The sequence below is a fragment of the Saccopteryx leptura genome, chromosome 7, assembly GCF_036850995.1.
Source record: "Saccopteryx leptura isolate mSacLep1 chromosome 7, mSacLep1_pri_phased_curated, whole genome shotgun sequence".
Lineage (NCBI taxonomy): Eukaryota > Metazoa > Chordata > Mammalia > Chiroptera > Emballonuridae > Saccopteryx > Saccopteryx leptura.
Genome location: NC_089509.1, coordinates 55565553 through 55579906, shown reverse-complemented (window position 1 = coordinate 55579906; position 14354 = coordinate 55565553). Strand labels below are relative to the sequence as shown.

Genomic DNA, 14354 nt, shown 5'->3' with positions numbered 1-14354 from the left:
TAGGTTGGCAAGCCTCAAAACACACACACACACAAATGTAAAACAGCAATCAATAATATAAATACCAATTTATCAAACACCTATGTGGACTCTGTTCCATCTCCCCAGCCATGATTATAAATTCTTATATTTTGTTAGATGGCCAGAAATAATTCTCTTCCTATCAGAATCTACGATTTTCTGTTGAACATGTTGCTTTTCACCACCTGACTGAAAGCTCCTTGCTGGCAGACCTGTGAAGACCAGGACTTTCATCACTGTATCTCCAGCATCTAGCACAGAGCAGCTTCTTAATATCTTGCAAATGAATGATTACATATTTTAAAGTAACTCAGAAATCAAACAATTTAGCAAAAGATAGGCTTGGAAATTTGGGAATGTTTTTCAAAGAATTATGCCTCTCACAGACCAAGAAGTCTCTTAAAAAATAACATTTTCCAAATACACATACATTGTATCTACTCCATAAATATTTATTAATGAAACTGCTTAGTCTGTAGACTAGTTATATACTATAAGGGAGATTCTCATAGGAGAACCTCACAGGATTTTCATTAGCATTTCTATGTACCATCTGACTTGCACTGGTCTAACATAGCTTTTTATATATAAAACAAAATTCTTCAGTTTCTTGGAGTTTCACCATATCACATACTTATAACAGCAGCAGCAGATTATAAACAAATTGGTCTTATATGTAGTTAGTTCTTATTTTTTAAAATTTTAAAAAGGTTTTATTTATTGATTTTAGAGAGAGGAGAGAGAGAGAAGTGGGGGCGGAGCAGTGGAAGCATCAACTTGTAGTAGTTGCTTCTCGTATGTGCCTTGACTGGGCAAACCAAGGGTTTCGAACCAGCGACCTCAGCGTTCCAGGACAACGGTCTGTCCACTGCGCCAGCACAGGTCAGGCTGTAGTTAGTTCTTTTTCTGAATTTAAACAGCTTTAACTTAAGCCAAACCCATTATCATTAAAAACCATCTTGATTTCTTTCATCAAAGCGTATCTGAATACAATAAAAACAATTTATTCACAGGATTAATGATTTCATTCTGGCTTTAAAAGGGTTTGAGCAGAAAGTAGCAGGAGAGACAAAATCAAGTGTATGGATGAGTGTGCTGAAGCCACGCCAGAACCACCACACACCTGTCTCATGGGAAGGGTTTGGCAAACGTTAGGAACCAAAACACTTTGAACGGAATCTAAGAAATACTCCTTTGAATCTGTATGAAAACTTAAATTTCTAGAATCCAATATATTTCTCTCTTAATAGCAAGTTGATAATGGTGCTGTTTCTCTTGAATGTTAAGTACAATTGGGTCTTTTCTATGTTCAAATAGTAAATTATCAACATTTTAAAACTATGATCTCAGCTAAACTGCTGCCATTAAAAAGGGAGAAAGAAGACTCATCTAATCCCTAAAGTCCTATTAACTATTGAACAGAAATGATTTATTCTGCAATAAAATTAGGTCATCAAAATTCATCAAAAAGCACATACTTACAATTTGCAGATATGGTATACTGACATTAAAAGCATCATTCATATTTGCATGCCACACAATTCTCACATTGGTAATAAAAAAGGTTCCCAAATTTCCCTGTAAAGGAGAGTAATGAGAGATACATCAACGATCATTTGTTTGAATACTTATTCTTTATTTGCTAAACACCAGAATGATTCTAATGATCAGAGCAACAGCAAATACCAGAACTGAGTATTATCGAGTATTAATGACTTCATCATTCACTGTATGGCAGTACAGTTAGAATACTGAGGCACGGACTCTGGAGTTAGACTCTCATCATTATACTACCCGTACTTACCAGTTGTCTGACCAGGCGCAAATTTCTTCTTGGTGCATTGTGTCAAATGTGAAATGAATATTTGATTAAATAACTCATGTAAATAAAGCCTGTATCACAGGGCCTGGCACACAGAAGGCATTCTACAAGTATTAGATCTTATTATGACTATTACTCAAAACCTGAGTATGTCAAGGCAAGGGAGTTGTGGTAAGAAAAAAACAAAATAGCCTGACCAGGCAGTGGCGTAGTGGATAGAGCGTTGGACTGGGATGCAGAGGACCCAGATTTGAGACCCCGAGGTTGCCAGCTTGAGTGCAGGCTCATCTGGTTTGAGCAAAAGCTTACCAGTTTGCACCCAAGGTCACTGGCTCAAGCAAGGGGTTACTCAGTCTGCTGTAGCCCCATGGTCAAGGCACATATGAGAAAGCAATCAATGAAAAACTAAGGTGTCACAATGAAAAACTAATAATTGATGTTTCTCATCTCTCCGTTCCTGTCTGTCTGTCCCTATCTATCCCTCTCTCTGATTCTCTCTCTCTCTGTAAAAAAAAAAAAAAAAAAGACAAAATACACGTGGATAACCCCATCAGTCCATAAGAGATGTTTTATGGCTCTTCCACACTAACTATAGATCAAAACTAATTTTCCAGTTACATGGCCCCTCAACATCTCTCAAAATTATCCCAATACAACAGCTAAGTGGCCTAAAAAAATCTTAAGACCTAGTAATATGGCACCAAAGTTAACTGCCTCTACCATTTTTTTTTTTTTTCTATTTTTCTGAAGCTGGAAACGGGGAGAGACAGTCAGACAGACTCCCGCATGTGCCCGTCCGGGATCCACCCGGCACGCCCACCAGGGGCAACGCTCTGCCCACCAGGGGGCGATGCTCTGCCCCTCCGGGGCGTCACTCTGCCGCAACCAGAGCCACTCTAGCGCCTGGGGCAGAGGTCAAGGAGCCATCCCCAGCGCCCGGGCCATTTTTGCTCCAATGGAGCCTTGGCTGCGGGAGGGGAAGAGAGAGACAGAGAGGAAGGGGGGGGGGTGGAGAAGCAAATGGGCGCTTCTTCTTTGTGCCCTGGCCGAGAATCGAACCCGGGTCCCCCGCACGCCAGGCCGACGCTCTACCGCTGAGCCAACCGGCCAGGGCCTGCCTCTACCATTTATCTATCATTTTTCATCTCCTCCCTATACATACACCAGAGGAATTTTATGTTTTATTTTGATGTTGCACATAAAACATTCACCAACCAACGGAAAACCTAAAATGCCTTCTTCTGGGATAACCTGGTTTGAAATGGAAGAAAAGATCAACTATTTCCCAATTATAAATAAACTAGTAAGTTTGTATTTTACCCCCTCCTTCCACTCATATCTCGCAAAAAATTATTTACTCATTTTTAAATTAGTCCATTGATTTGAGAGAAAGAGAGAAAAGCATTAACTCGTTCCACTTAGTTGTTCCATTTAGTTGTGCACTCACTGGCTGCTTCCCACATGTGCCCTGACTGGGGACTGAACCTGCAACCTTGCCATGTCAGGACAGTACTCTATCCACTGAGCAACCTGACCAGAGCCACAAAATATTAACTGTTATATAAAAAGTGTTAGCAACACTATTCGGAACCCAAGTCCTATTAAACAATACTAAGCTTAACTTTATAAGGAATAATTCTTTTAAACAAAGATTTTATTTATTGACTTTAGGGAGAGGAGAGGGAGAACGAGAGAGGGAGAGGGAGAGAGAGAGAGAAAGGTGGGGCACGGGGAGCGGGAAGCATCAACTCATTGTTCCAGGTCCATGCTCCGTCCACTGCACCACCACAAGTCAAGTAGGAATAATTCTTTATGTCATTCTTTCCCTCTTATTTTAGAAAAGAACTTGTAAAACACCCTAAAGATTTAAAAAAATTATAGGAAGGCATACTTAATTATTTTTCAATAAACATGAGTTTGGTTGACAATAATATCCCTACTTTCAATAAGATGAGATATCTGATAATTTTGGAACATCTTAATTTATAAAAAATGCCAGGTGTTGTGTGAGGTGGTAAGACTCTAACTATGAACAGAGTTAACTCCTCCCCTACCCTTAGAAAGCCTATTGTCTAATGTAGATAAACTCTGTATTTTAGAGTGCCAATCATATGGAGTGGTAATGGAGTACAGGTTGCATAAGGAACAAACAAAAAGTATTCAGAAGGTGACATCTAAGCTATGACCTAGAGCAGGAGTCAAAAAACTATGGTCCATGGACCAAATCTGGCCTATTGCCTCATTTTGTATGACCCACAAGCTAAGGATAATTTTTAAATTTTTGGGAAAAAATTAAAAGAACAATGTTATGACACATGAATACTGTATGAAACTCAAACTTCATTGTCCATAATAAAGTTTTATTGAGCCTGACCTGTGGTGGCGCAGTGGATAAAGCATCGACCTGGAACGCTGAGGTCGCAGGTGCAAAACCTGGGGCTTGCCTGGTCAAGGCACATATGAGACGCAACTACTACCAGTTGATGCTTCCTATTCCTCCCTTCCCACTTTCTCTCTCTCTCCTCTCTAAAATCAATAAAAAGTTTAAAAATAAATAAAGTTTTACTGAAATACGGTCACACTCACTTGTTTATGTATTGTCTACGGCTGGTTTCACACTACAATGGCAGGACTGAGAAGTTGGAACAGAAACTATATGGCCTGCAAAACCTAAAATATTTACCACCTGGACCTTTACAGAATAAACTTTGCTGACTCCCAAGGAAAGGAGAATCTCCTATAGAACCTTTATCATAGTTTAAAACCAGAACTTTTCAAATAAGCAAAGTTTATTTACAATTTAAATATATAAGTTGCTATTTAATAAGAAGCTCTTCATTCAAATACTATAGCTTTAGTACAGCGGTTATCTTTTTTTAAAATTTTTTATTATTACTTTTTCTTACAGAGACAGAGTCAGAAAGAGGGACAGATAGGGACAGACAGACAGGAACAGAGAGAGATAAGAAGCATCAATCAGTTTTTCGTTTTGACACCTTAGTTGTTCATTGATTGCTTTCTCATATGTGCCTTGACCGTGGGGCTACAGCAGACCGAGTAACCCCGTGCTCAAGCCACTGACCTTGCGTCCAAGCTCGTGAGCCTTGCTCAAACCAGATGAACCCGCGCTCAAGGTGGTGACCTTGGGGATCTTGAACCTGGGTTCTCCACATCCCTGTCTGACGCTCTATCCACTGCGCCACCGCCTGGTCAGGCTAGTGGTTATCATTTTAATCTAGGTTATAACACACACACTATTCTTAGTAAGAGACAACTTTTTCTCTAAAAAGTAATGTTACTTATTTCAATTATTACTTGCTTATATGTTTCAACTGGTAATAATTTCAAGAGCAGATAAAAAGTTATAATAATGGATATAGAAGTCACCAAATAAATTATACATTTAATTCCATAAATGCCAGATTAAGCCCTGGCCCACCGGTCCCCAAACTTTTTACACAGGGGGCCAGCCAGTTCACTGTCCCTCAGACCGTTGGAGGGCCGGACTATAAAAAAAACTATGAACAAATCCCTATGCACACTGCACATATCTTAAAGTAAAAAAATAAAACGGAAGTAGTACTGTATGTGAGCGACGCTGCGCTTTGCGGTACCGCCACATACAGTGCTCCTCTCACTGACCACCAATGAAAGAGGTGCCCCTTCCGGAAGTGCGGCGGGGCCGGATAAATGGCCTCAGGGGGCCGCATGCGGCCTGCAGGCTGTAGTTTGGGGACCCCTGCCCTGGCCAGTGGCACAGTGGATAGAAAGTCATCCTGGAGCACCAAGGTTGCTGGTGGGTGGCCGGCTTGATCCTATGGTAGCCAGCTCGATCCCGAGGGTGCTGGCTCGATTCCAAGGGTGCCGGCTTGACCGCTGATTTGAACCCTGGTCAGAACTTGACCATATATGAAAGCAATCAATGGCACAACTAAATGGAACAACAAATTGATGCTTCCTTCTCTCTCTCTCAAAAAAAGATCAGATTAAAAAGCTTCTGTGATGGTCCATTCCATGACTCTCCTCCATTAGCATAGATTATCAAGATGCGCAGTAGAGGGATTCTCAACCTTTTTCATCTCCTCGCATACATGAACTAATTACTAAAATTCTGAGGCACGCCAAAAAGTATTTTGCCGATCTGACAAAAAAATAGGTATAACCCTGATTCATTCACAGTGAATGGCTACTGTTGTGTTGGTATCTGTCATTTTTTCATTTGACAGTCTAAGGCAGGAGGAGTTAACCTTTTTATACCTACTGCCCACTTTCTTTTTTTTTTTTTGTATTTTCCTAAAGTTGGAAACGGGGAGGCAGTCAGACTCCCGCATGTGCCCGACCGGGATCCACCCGGCACGCCCACCAGGGGGCGATGTTCTGCCCATCTTGGGGTGTCGCTCTGCCGCAATCAGAGCCATTCTAGCACCTGAGGCAGAGGCCACAGAGTCATCCTCAGCGCCCGGGCAAACTTTCTTTGCTCCAGTGCGCGAGGGAAAGAGAGAGACAGAGAGGAAGGAGAGGGGGAGGGGTGGAGAAGCAGATGGGCGCTTCTCCTGTGTGCCCTGGCCGGGAATCGAACTCTGGACTCCTGCACGCCAGGCCGACGCTCTACCACTGAGCCAACCAGACAGGGCACCTGTTGCCCATTTTTGTATTGCTGTTAGTAGTAAAATTTTCTAACTGCCCAAGGGTTCCACAGTAATGGTGATTTATAAAGTAGGGAAGTAACTTTACTTTATAAAATTTATAAAGCAGAGTTACAGCAAGTTAAAGCATATAATAATAATTACTTACCAAGTACTTTATGTCGGATTTTCGCTAAGTTTGGAAGAATAAATCTTTATAAAACAAGTTACTATAGTTAAATCTATCTTTTTATTTATACTTTGGTTGCTCCGCTACCGCCCACTATGAAAGCTGGAATGCCCACTAGTGGGCAGTAGGGACCAGGTTGACTACCACTGGTAAGGGAAAAGAGGTTAGTGTCCCTGACTAAATAGTCAGGGATTGCATGTTTCAAAAATTCTTAGGGCCTGACCTGTGGTGGCGCAGTGGGATAAAGCGTCGAACTGGGATGCTGAGGTCGCCTGTTCGATACCCTGGGCTTGCCTGGTCAAGGCACATATGGGAGTTGATGCTTCCTGCTCCTCCCCTTTCTCTCTCTCTGTCTCTCTGTCTCTCTCTCTCTCTCCTCTCTGAAAATTGAATAAATAAAATCTTTAAAAAATTAAAAAAAAAATTCTTAGGGCACACTGGTTGAAAATCACTGATGTCGTGGTATAAGATGGAAGATCATGGCTGTGGGACAAATTAGATGTATGAGGTCACTTAATTCTTTGGGTCCTGAGTTTTTCATCTACAGGTGAATAGACACTGAACTGGAGATGATCTCTAAGGCCCATTCAACTCTAAATTCAATGTAGAACAAATGTTGCTAAAATGGACAAAACCACCTGACCAGGCAGTGGCGCAGTGGATAGAGTGTCAGACTGGGATGTGGAGGACCCAGGTTCGAGACCCCAAGGTCGCCAGCTTGAGCGCGGGCTCATCTGGTTTGAGCGGGGGCTTACCAGCTTGAACCCAAGGTCGCTGAGTCCAATAAGGGGTTGCTTGGTTTGCTGAAGGCCTGCGGTCAAGGCACATATGAGAAAGCAGTCAATGAACAACTAAGGTGTTGCAATGCTCAATGAAAAACTGGTGATTGATGCTTCTCATCTCTACGGTCCTGTCTGTCTGTCCCTGTCTATACCTCTCTCTGACTCACTCTGTCTCTGTAAAAAATACAAAAATAAATAAATATAAATAAGTAAATAAAAATTTTAAAAAATGGACAAAACCATCAAAATATGAAAATTAGATTATTTTAAATCAAGAGCTATAATGTTAACTTATCAAGAGGTATAATGCTAATTTTTAAAAAAGATTTTATTTATTCATTTTAGAAAGAAGACAGAGAGAGAGAGAGAGAGAAGGAAAGAGGAAAGTAGGAGCAGAAAGCATCAACTCCCATATGTGCCTTGATGAGGCAAGCCCAGGGTTTTGAACTGGCAACCTCAGCGTTCCAGGTCGGTGCTTTATCTACTGCGCCACCACAGGCCAGGCTATAATGCTAATTTTAACAGCATTAAATGAATATACAAACCTAATGATAAATGGAAAAATGATTACCAAGGCACTGACCCAAAAGGTTCATTAGTTTTTTGTACAATACCTGATCACTGGATAAATTCCACACTCCATTGATTTTATCATATACATGTTCTTGTGGTAATAATCTTAGTTGCTTATTTTGAATTAGTGCACTTCTCACTTTAAAATCACGATACATTTTAGAAGTTTCATATGCTCTATAAAAGAGAAAAAACAAAAGGTTAACCGAAATTGAAAATACAGTTTTCTTCGGTTATATTAACTTACCTAACAGTGGTAGTCAACCTTGTCCCTACCGCCCACTAGTGGGCGTTCCAGCTTTCATGGTGGGCAGTAGCGGAGCAACCAAAGTATAAATAAAAAGATAGATTTAACTATAGTAAGTTGTTTTAAGTTTTGTGGGTTTTTTTTGTATTTTTCTGAAGCTGGAAACGGGGAGGCAGTCAGACAGACTCCCGCATGCGCCCAACCAGGATCCACCCAGCACGCCCACCAGGGGGCGATGCTCTGCCCATCCGGGGCGTCGCTCCGGGGCGTCGCTCTGTTGCGACCAGAGCCACTCTAGTGCCTGAGGCAGAGGCCATGGAGCCATCCCCAGCGCCTGGGCCATCTTTGCTCCAATGGAGCCTTGGCTGCAGGAGGGGAAGAGACAGAGAGGAAGGAGAGGGGGAGGGGTGGAGAAGCAGATGGGCGCTTCTCCTGTGTGCCCTGGCCGGGAATCGAACCCGGGACTTCCACACGCCAGGCTGATGCTCTACCACTGAGCCAACCGGCCAGGGCTTTATAGTAAGTTGTTTTATAAAGATTTATTCTGCCAAACTTAGTGAAAATCCAACATAAAGTACTTGGTAAGTAATTATTATTATATGCTTTAACTTGCTATAACTCTGCTTTATAAATTTTATAAAGTAAAGTTACTTCCCTATTTTATAAATCACCATTACTGTGGAACCAGTGGGCATTTAAAAAATTTTACTACTTAGCCCTGGCCGGTTGGCTCAGCGGTAGAGCGTCGGCCTGGCGTGCAGGAGTCCTGGGTTCGATTCCCGGCCAGGGCACACAGGAGAGGCGCCCATTTGCTTCTCTACCCCTCCCCCTCTCCTTCCTCTCTGTCTCTCTCTTCCCCTCCTGCAGTGAGGCTCCATTGGAGCAAAGATGGCCCGGACGCTGGGGATGGCTCTGTGGCCTCTACCTCAGGCGCTAGAATGGCTCTGGACGCAACAGAGCGACGCCCAGAGGGGCAAAGCATCACTCCCTGGTGGGCATGCCGGGTGGATCCTGGTCGGGCGCATGCGGGAGTCTGTCTGACTGCCTCCTCGTTTCCAGCTTCGGAAAAATGGGGAAAAAAAAAATTTACAACTAACAGATACAAAAGTGAGCTGTATGTATAAAAAGGTTGACTACCCCTGTACTAGAATGTACAGTTGTTAGTACTTAATACACATCACTCAAATTATTACAGTAAATTACAATTTTTTTCTTTTTAATAAGTCTTGGTGATTATAGCCTTTTGTAGACTTTGTTATTTTAGTGAAGCATTTACATATTTTATCTAATTTTTTTTTAAGAGAGGTAGGGAGAGAGAGACAGGAACACTGAATGCTTCTGTATGTACCCTGACCAGGGAATTGAACCAGCAACCTCTGTGCTCTGGAAAATACTTCAACTAACCAAGCTATCTGGCCAGAAACTTTTTTTGAGACAGAGAGGAAGGAAGAGAGAGGGTAGGAGGAAGGGAAGCATTCATTTGTTGTTCCACTCAGTTGTGCATTCCTTGGTTGCTTCCTGTGTGTGCCCTGACCAGGGGTTAACCATGTTGTTTCAAGACAACGCTCTTAACCGACTGAGCTAACTGGCCAGGGCCTAGTTGTCTAATTTTTTTTTTATTAATTTTTTAGAGAGGAGAGAGAGAGAGAGAGAGAGAGAGAGAGAAGGGGGAGGGAGGAGCAGGAAGCATCAACTCCCATATGTGCCTTGACCAGGCAAGCCCAGGGTTTTGAACCAGCGACCTCAGCATTTCCAGGTCGACGCTTTATCCACTGTGCCACCACAGGTCAGGCCTAGATGTCTAATTTTTAAGGCAGTATATATCACATAGCTCAATGAGAAGACACAGATTTTCTCAAACTGGAAAACAATGCTTGTATATAATAGACATGAAAATTACTTTTTCTGCCCTGGCCGGTTGGCTCAGCGGTAGAGCGTCGGCCTAGCGTGCGGAGGACCCGGGTTCGATTCCCGGCCAGGGCACACAGGAGAAGCGCCCATTTGCTTCTCCACCCCTCCGCCGCACTTTCCTCTCTGTCTCTCTCTTCCCCTCCCGCAGCCAAGGCTCCATTGGAGCAAAGATGGCCTGGGCGCTGGGGATGGCTCTGTGGCCTCTGCCTCAGGCGCTAGAGTGGCTCTGGTCGCAACATGGCGACGCCCAGGATGGGCAGAGCATCGCCCCCTGGTGGGCAGAGCATCGCCCCTGGTGGGCGTGCCGGGTGGATCCCGGTCGGGCGCATGCGGGAGTCTGTCTGACTGTCTCTCCCTGTTTCCAGCTTCAGAAAAATAAAAAAAATTTAAAAAAAAAAAAAAAAAAGAAAATTACTTTTTCTATCAAAATGCTTCCATTCAATATGCTCCCATCTGTCTCTATACAAAAAAATTAGAAAGAAGCTGTACCAACTCCAAAAGTAACCCTAGGATAGAGTCTAGGACAGAGTCTAGGACAGTGTATGTATCTGTGTTTGTGTGTGTGTAAAGTCCCTCTTAAGTTTGTTTTCTTCCCACGTCTGTATCAAGTAACAATAAATATAGAAGAAAATTCCTAACATTTGAAGTTTCATTTTTCAATTATAGTTTACATTCAATATTACTTTCTCTTAGTTTAAGGTGTACAGCAGAGTGGTCAGATAATCACATCCTTTACAAAGTACTCCCCTCTTTGGTATTTCCAGTGCCCACCTGGCATCATACATAGTTATTACAGTATTACTGACTACATTCCCCGTGCTGTACTTTACACCCCATAACTATTCTGTAACTACCAATTTGTACTCAATCCCTTCATCTTTTTCATCCAGTCTACCAACTCCCCCACCCCTCTTGCAACCATCAGTCTGTACTCTGCAACTATGAGTTTTTCTATTTTGTTTGTTCATTTATTTTGTTCCTTAGATCCCACATGTAAGTGAAATCATATAGTATCTGTCTTTTTGTCTTATTTCACTTAATATAATATCTTCTAGGTCCATCCATGCTGTCACAAATGGTAAGATTTCACTCTTTTTCATGGCCAAGTAATATTCCAATGTATAATATGCACTGCAACTTTTTTACCCACTTGTCTATTGATGGGCACCTGGGTTTCCTCATATCTTGGCTACTATAAAAAATTATTAACTTTTGATGAATTAATTCTAATTTTACCACATAAAAATGTAGGCTAATTTACCCATTTAATGAAACTAAAATTTTTCTTACCCTAAATAACTTTAGAAGTCATTTATATAAATTATAATACTCAAGGTTATATTTCTGATTTTTACTAATTAGCCTTGTAATATATAAATTGTGAAGGAGCAGGATATGAGCATTTGCTTATAAATCTTAATTTCCTTCAATATTTAACCCAAGGGAGAAAACAGAAACTATTAATGCTGTAAATTATTTTGGGAGGAAACACATAACATTTTTATACTCTTAAAGAAAAGCAGCTTCCCTGCTCCCTTTAAGTTTGATTTTATATTACTTCTCTGAGTGAAATAAAAAGCTAAGGTTTAGGTATATGCCCAAGAGATCTAAAAAATATGTTTTGACACAAAACTTGTACTGGAATGTTCATAGCAGCATTACTCATAATAGATAAAAATGTCTATTAACAGATGAGTGGATAAACAAATATGTGTCTGTACAATGGAATATTATTCAGCTATAAAAAGGAATAAGTACTGCATACTACAACATGGATGGACCTTGAAAACATTTAGGTAAGTGAAAGAAGTAAGACATAAAAGGCCACAATATTGTATGATTCCATTTATATGTAATGTCCAGAGTAGGCAAATACATAGAGACATAAAGTAAATCAGTGGTTGTCAGGAGCTATGAGGAGAGAATGGGGAGTGACACTCTTAGCAGTTTCTTTTTAGGGTGATAGAAATACCCTGGAATTGGGTAATGAGGGGAGTTGCACAACCTTTTACATATATCCAAACTACCAAACTGTGAACTTTAAGATAGTAAATTTTATATATGGGGATTATATCTCTAAAAAAAACCCCATTACATAGATTTAAAATGAACAAAATTAAAAATCAACAAACTAGGAAAATAAAAAATATATTTGCAATACATAGAGCTGACAGAGATATAATTCAGAAATTTTCAGTATGACCAGTGGTGGCACAGTGGATAGAGCATCAACCTGGGATGATGAGGTCCCAGGTTCAAAACCCTGAGGTTTCCAGCTTGAGTGAGGGCTCATCTGGCCTGAGTGCAGGCTCACCAGCTTGAGCAAGGGTTTGCCGGCTTGAGCGTGGGGTTATTGGCTCGGTTGATGCCCCCTGATCAAGGCACCTATGAGAACGTAATCAATGAACAACTAAGAGTGCCACGACTACTACAAGTTGATGCTTCTCATCCCCCTCTTTCTCTGTCTGTCTCTCTAGCTAAAAAAAATCCAACAACAACAACAAAAAACAAACAAAACCACAATAGCCTGACCAGGCGGGTGGTGCAGTGGATAGAGTGTCGGACTGGGATGCGGAGGACCCAGGTTCGAGACCCTGAGGTTACCAGCTTGAGCCCGGGCTCATCTGGTTTGAGCAAAGATCACCAGCTTGGACCCACGGTCTCTGGCTCGAGCAAGGGGTCACTTGGTCTGCTGAAGGCCCACGGTCAAGGCACATATGAGAAAGCAATCAATGAACAACTAAGGTGTCGCAACAAAAAACTGATGATTGATGCTTCTCATCTCTCTCTGTTCCTGTCTGTCCCTATCTATCCCTCTCTCTGATTCTCGCTCTGTCTGTTAAAAAAAACAAAAACAAAACCACAATAGAAAACTATAAGTAAACAAAAAGAGAGAAAAATTTCAGCATCACTGTTAATACAAGCAAATTTAAAAAATGATATATATATTATATATCTATATGTACATAAATTTGTGTATATATTTATTTTGCCTGTCAGTTTTGCTTTAAAAAAATCATAGCACTTAGGACTGACTTAAAAATAAGAGCTAAGGTAGTGCAAAGAGAACTTAGCAAACACTCAAACAAACTAAACCCCCCCAAACAAAACAACAACAAAACTTTTTGGGGAAAACACCCAAACATGTCTTCTACTACAGTGTGTCCGTAAAGTCATGGTGCACTTTGGACCGGGCACAGGAAATCAACAAAAGACGATAGAAATGTGAAATCTGCACCAAATAAAAGGAAAACCTTCCCAGTTTCTGTAGGATGATGTGGCAGCATGTGCGCATGCGCAGATGACGTAACACCGTGTATACAGCGGAGCAGCCCACGGCCATACCAGTCGAGATGTGGATGGTACAGAGGAAAAGTTCAGTGTGTTCTGTGGCTTGCTAAATTAGAATCCATGACCAAAGTGCAATGTGAATATCGGCGCGTTTATAACAAAGCACCACCACATAGAAATAACATTATTCGGTGGGATAAGCAGTTGAAGGAAACCGGCAGTTTGGTGGAGAAACCCCGTTCTGGTAGGCCATCAGTCAGTGACGAGTCTGTAGAGGCTATACGGGATAGCTACCTAAGGAGCCCTAAAAAATCTGTGCGCAAGCCCACATCGAACTGCACTGAATAGGTATGAAATTGGGAGAGTTTTCCTTTTATTTGGTGCAGATTTCACATTTCTATCGTCTTTTGTTGCTTTCCTGTGACTGGTCAAAAGTGCACCATGACTTTATGGACACACCGTAGTAGAAAAATAATCTTTTTAGCCATGGCCAGGTAGCTCAGTTGGTTAGAGCATTGTCCTGATACACCAAGGTTGCGGGTTCGATCTTGTTAGAACACATGCAAGAATCAACCAATGAATGCATAAATAAATGGAAAAAAATCCTGATCTGTCTCTTTTTCTCTCCCTCCCTTTCTTTATCAAGTCAATCGATCAATAAAAATTAAAAAAAATCTTTTGTTAAATTATTATGTATAATTAATTGAATTATATGTCATTAATTAAATAATATATCTCGGTTATTTATATTGAATGAATTTTCTATTTCCTTGTAACTACCTTGGTAGCTAATTTAATAGAATCTTCAGTAGAAATTTTTATAAATCTTCAGCAGTCTTAAGTGTTCCTTAAATACCTTTAAAGTATTAAATGATAATACAACGTATTCTTT

At 41.2% G+C, this 14354-nt stretch overlaps 1 protein-coding gene across 2 annotated transcripts in view; it reads right to left on the bottom strand.

Moving 5' to 3' along the window:
* The window catches only part of BBS5 (Bardet-Biedl syndrome 5), a 38227-nt gene that overhangs the window by 10007 nt on the left and 13866 nt on the right, over window positions 1-14354 (bottom strand). For both annotated transcript variants that reach the window (XM_066346664.1, XM_066346665.1), the window contains exons 6-7: window positions 8055-8190; window positions 1504-1599 (exon numbers count right to left, since the gene is read on the bottom strand). In XM_066346664.1, coding sequence (XP_066202761.1) covers window positions 1504-1599; window positions 8055-8190 — 232 coding nt within the window. The remainder of the gene's footprint in view (window positions 1-1503; window positions 1600-8054; window positions 8191-14354) is intronic.